The sequence below is a fragment of the Lissotriton helveticus genome, chromosome 1_1, assembly GCF_964261635.1.
Source record: "Lissotriton helveticus chromosome 1_1, aLisHel1.1, whole genome shotgun sequence".
Lineage (NCBI taxonomy): Eukaryota > Metazoa > Chordata > Amphibia > Caudata > Salamandridae > Lissotriton > Lissotriton helveticus.
The window spans coordinates 1,946,376,559-1,946,394,449 of NC_136057.1; the positions used below are offsets into that span (position 1 = coordinate 1,946,376,559).

At 43.2% G+C, this 17,891-nt stretch overlaps 1 protein-coding gene across 1 annotated transcript in view; it reads left to right on the plus strand.

The window, feature by feature from the left end:
• The window catches only part of LOC144755180 (coagulation factor XIII B chain-like), a 291,682-nt gene that overhangs the window by 86,091 nt on the left and 187,700 nt on the right, over positions 1 to 17,891 (plus strand). Inside the window, exons 6-7 of the mRNA XM_078643823.1 lie at positions 7,868 to 8,047; positions 13,914 to 14,099. Of these exons, the coding sequence (XP_078499949.1) occupies positions 7,868 to 8,047; positions 13,914 to 14,099 (366 nt within the window). The remainder of the gene's footprint in view (positions 1 to 7,867; positions 8,048 to 13,913; positions 14,100 to 17,891) is intronic.

Sequence of the window (17,891 nt, forward strand, 5' to 3'; positions counted from 1 at the left end):
ATATCAGTCCGACAAAATGGATATCCAACTATCAGTTCTTAATTCCCTCTCGATCTTCGTCTCAAACATCGATGACAAGCTGGCAGACCTCAATAATCTGATCAAGAGAGCGCAATTGGAGACACAAATTGTACAGACTAGTTGTACCTGCTTAACCATTGTAGACAAGCTGGCAACTCTCCCAACGGCAATGGACAATCTTCTCTCTGACATAAGAGACGCTGTGATAAGGAAACCACCACCAAAAAAACACAGCCACAATGAGAAAAACAGAGCAACAACTAATAAACTTGACAACTGAGGATCCATCCCAGTGCCAGGACCCGACACCAAAGGCTAGTTTGCCTGAGAGGGCTTGTTCCCGACAGGAATAGAGGAAAAAAATCAAAATAGGCAAGAATTACCAACATTTTCGACATTCCCAAAGCTCAACACAGCACACAACATCAGACTCCCTGGAACAACTTTTCTACCAACCAACTTACTTACATCAAAACAGCGAAGGAAGCTGAAGAGAAAGGGGCAAAATTAAAAGCTAATTCAGACAATACCACCTTGCAGGGGCAAGAGCCACGGACAGAGTAATGACCTAAAGGAAGACCCCCCCCAGTCATCTCGATTCAGGTGGGTGATGCGAGAGAGTATGACCAAGAGCACTCAGCTCAAGCCACTCCCCTGCCACTCCTTCACCATGCTCACCTGTGCACACCAGCACCTGCACCTCCAGCCATGCAGCAGCAGCTCCTTCGTGCCTCCAGGCACTAGGTCAGAGCACCTTTGGGTGTCTCTGGGCATCTCTGGGCCCACAGCCAGGTGCAGACAAGCTGGCTGGCAGGTGGACAGATGGACAAGCAGGCAGGAAAGGCATCTCGGGTGTCTTGGGGTGACTCGGGCCCAGAAATACAAATGGGCAGGTAGAATGGTAGAATGGGCAGTGCAGGCAGAACAGTCAGGAAGCACGGGGCAGGGTGAGCCTAACCCTGTTGCCTGCTTCACACACTCATGGTCTCCCACCTCTCCGCCTCTCTGGCTTCGTGAGGGCTCAGTGAGGGCCTGGAGCCTCTGCCCGTGACCTCCGCCTGCACGCCACACCTCACAGCACCCACAACTGCAAGCTGCACCTCACTCGATATAAGTCAATCTAACTTACCGGGCTGCCGCCGCTGAGGATGGCAATAAAGCAACGGTGCAGCGCAGCAGTGATGCGGTGATGCGGAACGGAGTTGCCGGGTCACTGAGTTAAGGTGTGAAGCTGGCCGTGTCACTCCCCGTACTAAGCCGCGAAGATCCGAGCTCCACACGCCGTACTCCAATCAGCCAATCAACCAGTGAGCCGAACATTGTAACAGGAAGTTAACGTGCCTCTTTGCCTGGTCGACCAAGAGCCCTCAGAATGCCTGAACCAGAAAGAGGGGACAGAGGCAAAAGGAAGGGACTTCTTCAAAACAATCACAGGTGGTGGAGTGGGCTCCAAGAGCGAATCTCACAATAGTAGAGGACGCGCACAAGAGGGCCCTCCTGAAATAAGCCTCCGTCCTGAGGCCGAACCGATATGCGGAAGTCACACACATGGTACTGAAACAACTACAACAAGCGAATCCCCAGAGTCGGAGGATATATCAATAGCTAAACAGAAACTGCTCATAGATCAAACAGCATGCCCAAACTCTACAATAATCATGTTCCATCCTGAGTATAAGTCAAAGGTACGGGTTGCTATATTAAACAGAGGAAACATACTACGTCTACTAAACTCCATCAGCAGCTTGAAGAATATAAGTTCTAACGACCTAGAGTCAATAGAATTCGTGGTGTCTCCAGAACAATCGGGAGTGGAAGCAACTAAAACAGTCTGGCCCACACCAGGCCTAGCAGATAAAGTTTTAAAAGAACACATTAAACAACATACTTGGGGCATCAAGCTACGGCCCTTCGCCAAACCAAGAACTTGGGCCGACTCAATTGAGCCCACATTCACAGTGCTATGTGGAGCCCGTAGCAAAAGCTCAGAGAACAAAGAAATTAGAGATCAGTTGACTCATAAGACCAATGGAACAAAAAGAACATTCCCACAAGAGTGGAGCTGGTTATCCAGGACTATAAGCACCAAAAGCCAAAATGTCTGACATACCAAACTCCCCACATTCAAAGTTCAAAACGTCCTTAAATTTTGTTCCTGGAACATCAATGGGTTGGGAGAAAAGAACCTGGACCTGGAACTCCAAGCTTACCTACAAAGATTTTATATAATTTCATTCCAGGATACTTGGTGAGAATCGCAACCAGCATTAAAGGGATTTGATCTGCTTTACCTACTTGCTATTGAAAGCGCCAAATTTGGTCACAGCAAGGGAGACCTTGCTACATACAGCTGTATAAGGAGCATTTATGCTATGGAGCCAATGATGCATAGCTTAGCACCTCCAAAAGCCATGCTAGTGCTCAGAATCACCTTACAGGGGAGGATCAAAATGAGCAGATAATTCTCATGAATCTCTATTTACTCCCACGTGATAGAACTAAAGGCACCCAGCAACTGAAGGAGGAGCTAGAGAAAATTATAACGGAAGAGCAGACCAATAGCCTGATCATTCCTGGGGACTTCAATTCAAATATGTTCAGGAGTACATCTGAAGATATAGATACGGGGGAGGACCCATTCTTATGGGACACAGTAATACAAGACAATAACTCAGGCGGAAGACAAGCAAAAACAGCCCAGGGGCTTCTGGCTATCCTGGAGCAGCTGGGCTTCCAAGCATTAAACGGAAGATTTCCAGGAGATCGTCCACAGATGGCAACATTTCATAACACTGTAGCAAGTACTACAATAGACTACACATTTGCCTCTCGCTGCATGTTCTGTAAAGTAATGGATTATCACATTGGAATCTCAGAATACAGCGACCATTTACCACAGGAAATCACAATAAACTAATTTTGTCAGCAAATGCACAGGATCTGGAATACGCATTTAATGAACAGAGAATAAAATGTAAAACGGATGACCCGGAAGGCCTCCTCTTCCTTGCCAAACAACTTGTGAAAAAGCGCAAGCCGCAGATTCTGATAGCTTGAGAAGTTGGGAGAGGTTTACAAAAAATCTAGGAAACAGACATGGAGTAAAAAAGGGAATCCACCCAAGCAAGAGATCAGGACTCCCCAAAAACAATCGCCCCTACTCCAATATTGGAAATATTGCACAATTGAAAAAGCTGAAGGCGCTGTTAAACCGGGCTCTCCGGAGACTGAAGAAAGGCGACTCCGATCCGAAGACCTTACAAGACCTGAGGTAATTGAAAGCCAAGTGCAGGAATTTAATCTGGTGCCTTAAAAAAGACGCTGAGGAAGCACTTTGGGCAATGCTCTTAAATGACATCAAAAATAACAATATTGAGCAATTTTGGCAAAATAGGAATACTCTCGCTAACCTGTTAAACCTACATATCAACTCACATGTAACAGAAGAGGCTTGGACAACTTTTTTACAAAGTGAAGCACTAACAGTTCACACGTCTTCTAACATAACACTGGAACATCCTTCTAAAATTACATTCATACAAATTTGTACAAGAATATCAAAAGGCAGGCATGAGGGAGCTCCAGGACCAAATGGGATCCTGCCCATATTATTCAAACAAGACACAGAATATTGGGTATCCGTACTAAAACCGACTTTTGAGACAATCTTGCGCACATCGACAATACCACTATCATGAAGGGGATTGATTATCTCTCCCATTTACAAAAAAGGCAACAGAAACAACGCCAAAATTTACCTGTTGGTAGCTTCACTTGACAATGAAGCCAAATATTATGCAGGATTGCTCTTACAAGAACTAACGTCCTAAGCCACGGAAATCTCAGCAATCCTGATAAACCAAACAAGCTTCTGCAAGAATATGGGCACTACCACCAACATCCTGAACCTGTCCCTATTGATAGATGCTGCACTCGTCACGAAACAGCCCTTGTAGCTGTGCTTTATCGACTATAGTTCAGCGTTCGACCACATAAATAGGAACTTATTGTGGCAAAAATTAAAAAGATTGAACATTCTACCGCTACTTCTGAAACAGCTAGTCCTCTTACACAGCAACACTTGGGTGCAAGTAAAATTGGGAACAGGAAACCACCTAACAAAGAAGATCCCAACTACCACCGTTCTGAAACAAGGCTGCGTCATCGCCCCAATACTCTTTAATCTTTTTATGGCGGAGCTCTCGGTCTCTCTCAATGGAAGCAACTCGCACGCACCCAAGTTAGGCGGCCTTCAGTTGTCTAACCTATTCTATGGGGATGATTTGGTGCTCATAAGCCACACAACAGTAGGTTTACAGCGCCTGCTTGAAACCACATCTCAGTACTCGGAGGAGAACAAACTCATCATTAATAGAGAAAAAAACTAAATCTTAAGCGTGAACCTGTGCAAAAAAAAGTCAAAACATCATTGGCACTTGGTGTCATGTACATTGAAGGCTGTACAAAACTATAAGTACCTGGGAGACATAATCGATAACAAGGAGAATTATATAGCTCAACGTGAGGCCATACAAAAAGGGGAACAATGAACACTGTGGCTCTAAGAAACCTTAAGAACAACATCTCTGGACCAAATCTCCTCCATTTAACCAGAGTGATCCAGTTGAAACTTACACTATCAATCAGTTATGGAAACGAAGCCATGAGATGAAGAGACGCTGATATCTTAGACCGTATAATAACAAGAGCAATCCGAATGATATTTGGGCGGCCAGGATATACATCTCCCACACAACTAAGGCTGGAGTTTGGGATACAAAGGCAAGAGCTTGCCCGCAAAGGGGCATCCTTTTAAAGTTGGTTTAAAATTAAAAGGGACTGCCTGACTCATAAAACACTTACCTGTGAAAAGAACTGAAAACTAAGGAGGCATCCCCAGACAGATATTATTTGGATAATTCACTTAACCAACTGGGACTGCAGGAACTTTGGGAGCTACCAGGGACCTTTGCTAGCTTCAAAGAAATTGTAAATATCACGGTGAAAGAAGAATCACTCATATATGATAAAGCTGCCCTACAGAGTGCGCTCATGGCTGGTTCACCTTGCAGTCTTATAATAAGGTATCACCTCAAGTCTATCTTCATACCAGCTTTTCCAGAACCAAAAGAGAAGTTCCTGAAACTCCGCCTAGGCATTTTACTTTCTGCATATCATATGCCAACTTGGCTATGCCCCCCGAAGCAAGCAATTTGCCGGCTTTGCAGGTAGGTGGAGGAGGACAGAGTGCATCTGCTCACTATATGCAAGACCTTAATACAGGAACGTCAGATATTGCTAAGACCACTCTTTAACAAGAAACACATTCGGACTTGCAGACAAGCAGTGTTATCATGCTTCTCCGGAGAGGATGTCCAACTGAGCTGTTGCCTGGTGAAATACCTATCCGCCGCTGAACTGAGCATAAAAAGACAGGCCAACCAGTTTGCAGCCTGTACAATGGCCGAACGGACCACAGCACTTTGATACAATGCCCTCAAGATGCAGCCTCCATGGGAACATCAGCAACGTTAAAGACTGATATACCATGTGCTTTAAAAAGGACTCTCTCCAGGCAGTCTGTTCTATACAAATATCCTTTACGCTGATTAATTTCTCTTTCTCAAATAATCAATGATCTATAATGTATGCATTTGCTTTACCACAATATCCTGCACTCAGCTGCTCTGCACTTAACATCCAATGATCTTGAATGAATGCATTGTTTCACTCTATAGTAAGATCTCTGTAAATGGCAACTTTGCACTTAGCACTTTACTTTGTTGCAAGTCAAGCTGAATACCTACGCTCTTCTCTAGAATCTTGCAGATTTAATACCTGCTGCCCTAGCACTCCGTAACTCTTCTCACAAGAGGCATTTCTTTTGAGCCCTCGGCCTTTCAACATGGCCTAAGCATCCTATGATATTTTTGAATGTATGCACTGTTTTACTCCACAGTAATATTCCTGCAAATAGCTGCGTAGTACTCAGTTCCCCCAAGCATCCAACGTTTTCTTACAAATGTATCGCTTTACCACATAGTAATTTGCTTGCAAATAGACAATCTGTACCTAGAACCCCTTTCTGCTGTAAAATAAGCTGAATGCTTATGATTTTTATCTGAATCCTGCAGACAGAACATTCGCCGATTGTGCACTGTACACTTCATCTATATACCCAGGCACTATTACTTTCCTGTAACTCCCCTAAATTGCTGCTAAGATCTTGATTTACGAGACTGGCCACTCTTTGCCGTTATGTTTAGACTACATCGACAGGGAACTGATTGCTTGTTTACAGTGATTGCCGTGGAACAGGCATGATAAACACCACAATCCGTGTATAGGTTCAACGGTGGCCTTGCTCATTGCACCTTGCACCTTGCTTCGTATCTCATTGCACTTTGTCTCCTCCTGTTCAAAGTTTTCCTGGGTCATATTTTATCTAAATTTTATTGTGTTTTAATGGAGATCTATTTTATTTTGTAACGTTGATTGTAATGGTTTTAATTAACTGTACAATAGACGTAACCTAACATAATCATTGTTATAATTGTGGGGAAAAATATTTGCTATCTTCTGAAACTTTCGGCTTTCTTTCCGTTGGATCACTATTACATAGTAACATTTATTTTATCAATGGGGAGAAATGTATGCTGCTTCTTTCAAATGCATATGTTATATATTGGAGTATCGTTTTAAAATGAATATTAATGACTGTAGTACAGGCCATGAGAGTTCATACATAAACAGTTAAGGAATGGAGGAATGGAGATTTTGCACCAACACTCAAACTATGAATCACGTTACGTTTTTGGTGCTGATTGTAGTTCACAAGCTCCAGTGCCCCACAACTAGGTCACCATTTGTCAGGTTTCTGATTGGTCTCACTTGGATATGCACATGTGATAAGAACATTTATTCTAAAAAAGAAACACAGAAACTGATAATAGTAATCACTTTTTATTCCACTGCACCTATCAGCACACACTTGCTCTCATTAGCCATCAACCTCCTTCTTCACTGCTAAAAGTATATTTAATTTTGAATCTTTTTTCTGAGTTTGAGATACAATTCATTTATGTACCCCAATTAATTATTAGAATACGAATTGCCTGTTCGACTTGAAATTAATCATTTGGCTGTTTGTGTATAACAAGTATGAACACCACTGGATAAATGTCACATGGGAGTTAGTGTTAAATGTTTTTATGGCAGAACACATAGAGCTCTAGGGCTGAAATGGAATATTCACAGTGTCAACGGAAAGAAGGAGCTGATGGCTGAGTACAATGATTTGTGACACTGAAGAGAGGAGTATGGTCATACTGAGGGGTCTAGTTGACCATAAACTTGTAGTAATCTGTGTATAAATGTGAATATTCTACCATTGTTCTTTTATTGTGGTCAATTGAAAGGTGTTGATTTTCTTCTCTTTTCCTGCTGTGGACACTGTCCTACATGTAAAATGGTAATTGCACTTTACAGTTGTTAGGATAAAACATACAACAGATGTTCCATAGTTTCTCATAAAAAAATTTGCATTTTCATGCGAGTAGATTCACCCGGATCTGTGCATAAAGGTCCTCTTTTGTTTACAATTAAGCTGATTGGTGTAGACATGCTAAATCATGAATTAGATGTTTGATACTGTGTCCAACAATCGATTTTCATAGAATTGACAATTTGCATGATCTAGCAATCATCTTCTTCATTATTCTTCATTACACTTCAATAATTTTACCATATATTTTGCGCCATTTAAAAAAAAATGTATTACATCTTTTTATTGAAAATTATGCGCCATTTTTATACTCCTGTATGCTCTGTTTATTTTTTGTTTAAGATATAAAACATAGATGCCCGCCTCCGCCACAAATACCACATTCTATTAGACTACAGTACACAAAGGTATATCGCAGCGGGGATGTGTTTGACCTTGAATGTGATGAAAACTATGAAATGGAAGGATCCTCAGAAATCCACTGTGTGAACGGAGCATGGACGTCTGCCCCCAGTTGTGTTGGTTAGTGACTGTTGAATTCATTTCTTGCTTAAAAACAAAAAATAAATATTTTCTATCATCCAAGCATCGATTGGAGTTAGTTAATACTTAGATGTTGCTTAACTTTCTTTAACAATGGTAATAAAACAATGGGCAACGATTGGTGTTATCAAATCTATGCACCATATTTTCCATATTGCCACATAACTTGCTGCATAGTTTGCAATGTTTGCAGATTTCACCAAGAATGTTTCTATTTCAAATGGAAGAAGTTATGCCTCAGAGAATGTGCTGCATAGCTTGCATTCTTTGCCACATAATTTAGACAGTTGTGCAACATAATTTGATTCCCCATGACACACAATCGTAGTCGCATTTACAATTTTAAAGTTCTCTAGAGGGGTTTGGAGAGGCTACCATTATAATGCTGAATTTTGTGTTTTACATGCAGCTGTTCTCAGTTCCATAAGGGATTTTACAGCACAGAATTTTATGTAATAAAATCAAAACCACAAAACAAGTTATATATACAAACATACATATATATGTATACCAGTGGCGGCTGGTGACATTTCGAAGTGGTGCGGAGTAAAAGTTTGTGATGTATAGGGAAGCATGCAAGCCCGATAAATAAGAAGGGCTGGGGGAGGGGGGTCCTACAGGACACTATCAGACTGAAAACTAAGAAGTGTAAAAAGTAAAAACAAGACAGCACAGCAGGCATTTCCCATCTCTGCATCCAGTATCTGGAACAATTTCCTCATATCCATTAACACCACCCCAACAATGCTGCAATGTAGAAAAGATTGAACACACACTTCTTTACAGAATAGTATATCACAATGCAGTAGAAAAATTACCACCAGCTACAACTCCTATTACTCATTGACTGTAATAGTATAACATACACTGTTATTGCTTGGGTGTTTACCAGCCCATAGTAAGTGGCTGTGCTTATTGTTTTGGAAATCTAGCATGGTTGTCATAACCCTTTCCTTCCCTTTTTCAAAACACTACATGCAGCATGCCCTGCACATCTTCACGTTTTTTCCACTAACTGCAGCCCTTGGTTTCCAGCAGTCACAGAAAATCCATAACAGATGACATTTTAATCCTAAACAGTTTCAGAGGCTGTCCATTAAAATGATCATAACCAAATTCAAGGTCAATAAGAGACTTTACATTTCCACTAGAAAGCAGAGCAGAATATACTTTTCTCAAGTTGAAATCTGCCACGCTGGTAACAACAAATTTCACAGCACTGCCAACAGTACACAGTTCACAAAACGTATGAAAGTGTTTAAAACGAAACTGCAAGCAAAGTCCCATTTTTTTTTAGATTTATAGCGGAGGTGATGGAGTTTATTACGAGATGGTAGATTAGCCGCCCAGGCCCCACACACATCAGTGAAAACACAGCCCCGGCCTGTAAGAACGGTGAGGTTGCTGAAACGACCCTCTGCCTTTCACGCTCTCACACCGCAGCCCACCTTTTCTCCCACCCTACCACTCCCAGTGATGCGCCCACCTCAATTTGATTTTTTGATCACAATCTTTACGTTCTACCTCATGTTCAGCTCTGCACCCTCCCATCTCTCTGTTCAATTTGGTGTCTTTTTTTTAGATATGTTACTGGCCCCTCGCATGTGTTTTTCTCTGCATCAGTCATCTATAATTCTTTTATTTTTATCAAAAGCACGTTCTTCAAACCTTTTCCGTATTTAAAATGGCTCAACCTCTTTCAGCCCGCAGCAAGAGATCATTGCCCAGCCAGAATCTCCACTTAGGCTTTTTCACAAGTCTCTGCAATGTGTAAATGACTCCACGTGATTCCTCACATTGTAATGTCATGTGTTCATCAAAGAAATATGCCCGAAGGCCTCGATTCGAGCAGTAGCGGCCAGCATGATGGAGGAGTGGGAGTGAGAGGGGGTGGAAATTGGGTCGGCCGGCGGGGGGAGGGGGCTTGGGGGGAGGCGGGAGGGGTTTGTTTAATTAAAAAACATATAATAAAATAAAACTTTACTTACCGTCCTTCGCCTGCCACCTCACCTTCTAGATGGGTCCGTACCGCCTCTTCCAATTCCTACAGGCAGTTTTCATCGCGACGTCATCAGCCGGGAATAGCAAGCCTCCCTCCCTCCCCTCCGCCAATCACAACGCTGCAATGGCAGCGTTGTGATTGGTGAGGCCGCGCCCCACCTGGGCCATTTTCTCTATGTAGGCTGCTGCATGCAGCTATACATAGAGAAAAGGGGAGAGTGGGCGGTCCTGCTCGAGGGCAGGGGGAGTGGCTTGCCCACTGTTGTGTATACTGACTGTTTGGTCGACCCCAGGCCGACCAAGCAGTCAGTTAACACAACAGTGGGCAAGCCACCCCCCCTGCCCTCGAGCAGGACCGCCCACCCCCATCCTGGCACTTCTGCTTTCTCGCTGTGTGAGAAGGCAGAAACATAAAATGGTAGTTATTACAATTTAAGTTTCTGCCTTCTCGCATTGCGAGAAAGCAGTGCGGCAACGCCCCCGCGCCCCAATGGGGGAGCCGCCACTGATGTATACATATACACTGAAATAACCAAAGGTTACATTGACGTTATAGTTAAGCTCAGATTTCACTCATACAAAACCAGTGAAATTCAGCAGTTAGAGTTACCTGAGCTAACTAAAATGTATGCCCCACAATGCACTGCTTATGAACTCACATATTACATCACTCCTGGCATGGTCAGTGACATCACTGATAACATCTCAAATTACATCACTGATGAAATTATTAAATGACTGTATGTGTTTTTAAGAATGTATGGGTATTAAAAATATATTCTAACCTAATAAAAAAAGTTAAATTAGTATACTAGGTGCACTGCTACTGAGTGATAGTACTTCTAACATATATTGTGTGAGTGGCTGTGTGACTGAATGTATCATTGTGTGTACGGGTGTGTGTGCTGCTGAATGGGTGTATAACTGGGTGTGTGAGTAGCTGTGTGGGTGAGTGAGATTGTGTGTGAATGGCTGAGTTGGTGAGCGGGTGTGTCAGTGGCTGTATGGGTGAGTGAGTGGCAGTGTGAGTGGCTCGATGGGTGGGTAACTGGGCGTTTAGTGACTGTATGGTGAGTGAGTGTGTGTCTGAATGGATGTGTGAGTGAATGACTGGGTGTGTAAGTAGATGTAAGGATGAGTGAGTGACAGTTTGAGTGGGTGTTTGGTTAACTGAGTGGATGTGTGAGTGGCTGTATTGGTGAGTGAGTGTCTGTGTGAATGGCTGTATTGTGGATGTGTGAGTGCCTTTATGGATGTGCGACTGGGTATGTAAGTGATTGTGTAGGTCTGTGAGTGAGTGCTTTTATGGGTGAGTGAGTGGCTGTGTTGCAAGGCTATATGGGAGAGTGAGCGGCTGTGTGAGTGACTGAGTAGGTGAATAAGTGGCTGTGTGAGTAGCTGTATGGGGGAGTGTGTAGCTCTGGGAGTGGCTACATGAATGAGTGACTGTTTGCATGAGTAGTTGTATGGTTGAGTGAATAGTTGTGTGCGGGGCTGTACAAGTGAGTGAGTGGGTGTATGAGTGACTCTATGGAGGAGTGAGTGGGTCTGTGAGTCCTGGTATGGGTTTGTGAATGGGTATGTGAGTATTTGGGCAGGTGCGTGAGTGGGCATGCAAAAGGTTTCATGGGGGTGCGAGCGTATGTGTGAGTGGTTCTGTGGATGATGTCATCAGTGATGTTTTCGGTGATGGTATTTGAGATGTCATCAGTGTTGTCATCAGTTATGTAAAATGTGAGGTCATGAGCAGTGCATTGCGGAGCGTAAGTCTAAAGTTAGCTCAGGTAATTATAACTGCAGAACTTCACTGGTTTTGTATGAGTGAAATCTGAGCCTAACTAAATTGTTCATGTAACCTTTGTTTTTTTCAGTAAATGTCAAAAGTTTTTAAAATTCTATTTCCTAACTATTAAATCCCTGTAACCTTTGGTTTTAGTCAGTGAATTTCCAGGGTTTTTAAAAATCTATTTCCTAACTATACCCATCCCTGTAACGTTTTGTTTTTTAAGTAAATATTCATGTTTTTTTAACTGGTGGTCACGTTTGCAAAGTGGTGGAGAAAAGGGGCAGGCCTCCAACCAGTTCTCAGGAATCCTGCTGTGTCAGACTTACTGGAGGTAACAGGCGGGATTCTGGGCCCCCAAGAACCCTGAGCATCGAATACGAACTTGCAAAGTCATAAAAAAGGGGGGCTTAGCCTCTAAAAGACCTCTCAGCACTCCCAATGTTTGGGAATTACATGGATGACTAGTTGGCCCCCAAGGACCCTCTGCAACCAAGGATAATTCATCCACCAGCCAGCTGTGAGCCAGGAGGTGCCTTTGCAGAGTGGTAATGAAACCTGATAACATGCAGCTCTCTCCCTGTGAAAGCAATTGTGCACCCCTTCTAGCAAGCAAGAGCATTTTTAATGCTCTCGCTTGCTGAAAGTAGAGCACAGTTTGCTAAGGCATGGCAGGAGCGCTAAAGCTCCCACCAAGCCATAGCAAACAGCTATATCCCTGGGGGTGGGCACCCTGGGACATAGCAGGAGCCTGCCTTGAGGGGGTGGTGGTCCCCACAACCATCTATGGCTCCAGGAGGGGGGATGCGCAGCCCCTCTCCTTTATTAAAATTTGCCCCAGGAGATAGTGGTGGTCCCTGGGAGGGCCCCACCAGCATTCTTTAATCTTAAAGCCCTGGGAGGTGGTAGTCCCCAGGGCTGGGGAGGGGGAGGTGTAAGAGGCCCCCATTAATAAATAAATAGGCCCTGGTGAGGTGGTTGACCCCATGGCAGTGGGGGAGGTCATACGGTCCTCCCCCACATTTTATGGCAAAGAACCGCCAGGGTTGTGGTCTCTGGGGCATCAATGAGCCACAGGAGGAGGAGGCTGTGCACCCCTTTCCTTTATTAAAATGCCCATTCGGATATGGCCCACCTGGGGGCTGATAAGAAATGAAGCATGGGAGTCTGCATTTTGATTAAAAAACAAATCGGCGGGATTCGCCGATCCATCTCGACTCCTGCCAATTTTTTTTTTTAAATGCTTGGCCTTGGGGGTCAGGGTGTTTCTACCCTTCCCCTTTGCTTTTTGTTTACTTTTTATCTGTGACCAGGTTCAACCGAGTCCCAAGATGGCTGCCAACACTATCTGGTTTGAAGTGTTGGCAGCGAATTAGATATCAGCATGAGATCGGGATGTGTCGCCGATCCTCTGTGTCACTAGATATACAACTGGAACGTTTTTAAATAACTTTGCAACTGCTGAACGTATTTAAACTAATTCACAAAAGGCACTTCCCTGAACCAACATCTACCATCAATATATACACACATTTCCAGCATTGGTGTTTGTATGCAGCTTTCAGCAACATAGGGTTCCATACCATGAGTCACTTCCAGGCTTCCTTGGCTTAGCACATCATAAAAGTACTTGCAAATATTCATGTGTGCCCTTCCTGGGGCTATTGCCTTTCAGCATATGAATATAAATATAGTGGGTTAAATGCACAATTTGTCCCCATTTTTCAAACTTTTCTCAGAGTGAGAAGGTCGAAAGCCCTCGTAGAATTTGTGTTCGTTTGCTTCCCTCATTGGAAGTCATGCCATATGTTACCTTCCCTAAGCTTTCAATAATCACCAGCCACACCTCAAATACAGACTGCCTCAGCAGTAGAATTTCTGAAGTAAAGATGAATATCTTTCAGTAATCTCAAATTATCCTCCGCAGTGAACCTAGAACTGTCAGAACATTGACCCAGTTTTTAGTGTTTGATTTTAGTTTCTTATTTTTTTTATAATTAGTTGTGTACTCACATGCAGACTTTGTAATTAGTCTCACTTTGGCTTATTTTGGTGTCACAGAAATTAAAGAAAAGAAGATATGTAATCAGCCTCCTTCTATTGAAAATGGGGAACCTCTTCTTGAGTCTGAAATGTATTATTCTGGAGATATCTTGCAATATAGATGCTCAGACGGCTATGAGATGAGTGGATCACAAGACATTCAGTGCAAACGGGGGAAATGGCAGTCACCTCCTACATGTATTGGTAAGTAAATTCACACAGTAAACATGTGCAGCGTATTAAATAAGGTTTTTTGGGCTTGCATTTTGTTAACCGCAGACCAGAAGCTATAAAACTCTATGAGGTGGGAAAGCTGACTGTTTTTAATAAGCAGGTTGGGAGCAGAAAGGAAATATTGATCGAAAAAGCTGGATTGTGGCAGGATGCAAATCACCAGGGGACACGTTTACTATATTTCGTAAAACGCAGAACAGTATTTAAAGTTGCTGTGCTTCAATGCGCTATGCGGAGAGAGCAGCACCGAAACACATTTACTAAGATACAGAACTGCTGCTCCTCACCCCCCACTAGTGCGCAATCAGGCTACTGGCACAACACACACATCTGTGTACCGCAGTGCAAATGGTTGGGCTTGCTTTCTAAAATAGTCTTTGTTTTGGAAACATACCCTTCCAGTATGAAATCATATGCATAAACAAAGGTTTACATTTCTAACACATTGGATGTGTTGTGCGTGCATCACCCATTAAGTGTTTGAAAACTTAGGAGAACTTACTTCTTCAAATTAACACCTAACTTAAGGAGGTATTATTTGGCACAAAACCCTGTCTATCAATTTTAGCAAACATTACTTTTTATCACAATCCCTGGGTGATAGCGCAGGAATGCACATGTACCACTCATGGGATGCCCTCATGATATAAAGTAGTGCAAAAGAGCACAGGGTAGTGCAAAGCACCTCTTGTATGAGTTTTATGCTGCTTCCCAGCTCAAAATAAGTTTTGCCCGGAAAATTAGTTAATTAAATAGTTTATCAACACTCTGAACAACTTTGTAGCATTTTTTGTCACTTGCAGAAGAGCAAAGTGTTGATCAATCAATTATTCAGGATTTAGAAAGGTTGGCTAAACACCCAATAGGGTATCCAGGCGCTTGCAGGTCCCTGAGGCTTATTCGAACAGCCAGGTCTTGAGGGTCCTTTGGAATTCCGGAAGTGAGGTGATGGTCAGGAGGTGCTTGGGTTGGCTGTTCCAGGTCTTTGCTGCGATATGATAGAAGGACCATCATCCACTTCTGCTTTGGTAGATGCAGGGAGTATGGGCAAGTGAAAGAGAGGTGGAGCTCAGTCTTCTCAATGGTTGGTAGAAGTTCAGGTGGTGGTTAATGTGGTCAGGTCCTTGGTTGTGTTAAGACTTGTGTGCGTAGGTCAGCAGTTTGAATTGGTATCTTTTCTTTGCGGGAAGCCAGAGGAGTTGCCTGAGGTGGGGCGTGATGTTGGTTCATCAGGGAAGGCCAAAGATGTGTCTGGCTGCTGCGTTCTGTATGGTCTGAAGTCTCTGTTGGAGGTGTGCAGCGATTCCTATGTAGAGGGCATTGCCATAGTCCAGTTGACTGGAGAAGAGGACTTGTGACACGGTGCATCATGTGTGTAGGGGTAGCCACTTGAAGATCTCATATAACATGCGCAGAGTGGGAAAGCAGGTGGAGGAGACTGTGTTGATTTGTGACTTCACGGTGAGCTTGTTGTCAATGATGATTCCGAGGTTTCTGGCATGGTTAGAGGGAGTGGGTGCAGTTCATAGGTCTGGCCACCAGAAGTCATTCCATGTGTTGCTGCTGTTGCTAAATATGAGTACTTCTGTCTCATCTGTGTTCAGCTGCAGGCAGTTGTTCTTCATCCATTCAGCAAAGTTTGTCATGCATCTGTGGAAACTAGTTCTGGCGGTGAGTGAGAGGATGAGTTGGACGTCGTCTATGTAGAAAATTATGTTGAGAGCATAGGATCTGATTATGCTGGCTAGCAGGGTCATAAATGCTTTGAAGAGCGTGGGGCTGAAGAATGAGCCCGGGGGGACACTGCAGATGATCTCCCTGGGTTAAGAGGTAAAAGGTGGTAGGTGGATCCTCTGGGTTCTTTGGGTGAGGAAGGAGGTGATCCAGCTGAGTGGTCTGCTTGGATGCCGATTTGGTGGAGTCTTGCGATCAGTATGTGGTGGGATTTTGTGTGGAAAGCTGCTGAGAGGTTGAAGAGGAACAGAGCTGTTGTTTCTCCTCAGTCAAGGAGGGTTTGGATCTCTTTGGTGGCTGCAATCAGGGTGGTTTTGGTGCTGTGATTGTTGCGGACACCAGATTGGGAGGCATCAAGTAACTGTTTCTGCTCCAGGTGTGTCAAAAGTTGATTGTTGATGATATTTTTCCAGTACCTTCACTGGGAATGGGAGCAGGGAGCTTGCAGGGTAGTTATGAGTTTGATGGGGTTGGCAGAGGGTTTTTTGAGTACTGGTCTATCTTATGCGTGTTACCAGGCATCAAGAAATGTTGTGGATGCAGTAGAGGTGTTGGGTTCCTGGCTGATCCTTTGGTTTCCGGGGTTGACGATAAATCTGCTTCTAGATTTCTAATGATGAGTCAAAAGCAATGGGTTTTTAGAGGTCGTGTAAGTGGGCCCAAAGCAAAACATGGTGATGCAGTGTAATGCAAAGAAAAGATTTCAATGAACAAATGCCTTGAAACAGAATTGTTAGATGCGTCTTGTTTCCATGCTAATGCCATTGCTGTTTTAAAGCATGGGCAAAATGGGCAATTACCCAGGGCCCCAGACTTCCAAGCAGGGACCCTGGTATTTGGGATGGGGCAGTCCCCAGTCCCTGAGTACCAACGTAATAACTATGTGAATAAAGCATACATTATTTCCTACTATGACATCCAGGAATGCAGGATGCCCGGACAATTGGGGTGCATGCCTACCCCACCCTACACAACCATAACTCTCACTCTTTCATGAAGTGGGCAGCAATTACATTAAAAAAAGTTTATGTTATAGCAAGAAAGGAAGTTATGTAATGATATGTATTTGGTGCTTATAAATATCCATGAATTAAAGCTTAAGTTTCAATTACTATGTGTATACAGCTTATTTTAATGCTATGCACTTTTCCACTAAGCTTCCGTCAGGTCACCAGTACTGCGTGTTTCCTAGAGTTAGAGTAATAGGGTACTTAGACATTGAAATTAACATAAAAGGTAATGTTTGTGCAAGCCCAAAAAATATTGATCCCAGCACCAAAAGTAATAGCCTTTTCAATGCCTATTTAATCTTCATTTTCATTCTATTTGGCTGGCAGATGTCAGACACCTTGTGGTTTTGGCTGTTCTTGCTTAGAACCCGTTTCTGTACGTTTCACTTAATAAATCAGTATTGTTTAGGTTCACATGGGTTGGCATTCATTAAAAATAGATAGTAAATGTAAAGTTTTTCTGAAAGGGAGACCCCAAAATGTGACAGAAAGAAAATTAGGCTGTGAGAAAAAAGGCACACACTCCTGAAAAGGGAGGGAATATTTCACATGACATCCTGCAACATATGTTCACCAAAAATGAGGAAAGAATTATCCTAAATGATCTAGGAAAATATATTTCATTCAGAGTTAGACCTTTAGGAAGTCAGGTTGTACCTAATTGAGGCTCAAAGAGACTAGCACAAGTTTCTAAAAAAGAGGAGGTTAATGATAACTGAAAAGTGAATGGGATCTCTATAGGTGTGAACAAACATTTTTTCATAGTTGGGTATGTATGGTGAAGAGCAAGTACAGAAGCAGTATTGAAGCACTACAGAAGCAAGTGTGAGGATCGTCATTCGTCCATTTGAAAAATTAATTTCCTGACCTTGCTCCTGTGCCACCTCTAACTAGGTATCAGGGGCAGATTCACAAGAACTGACGCATCTCTGCATATTAGCAGAGATGCGTCAGTTCATTTGCATCACACAAAAAAAAAACTTGCACCACCATGGATGCGTCGCATTTACAATGCGGC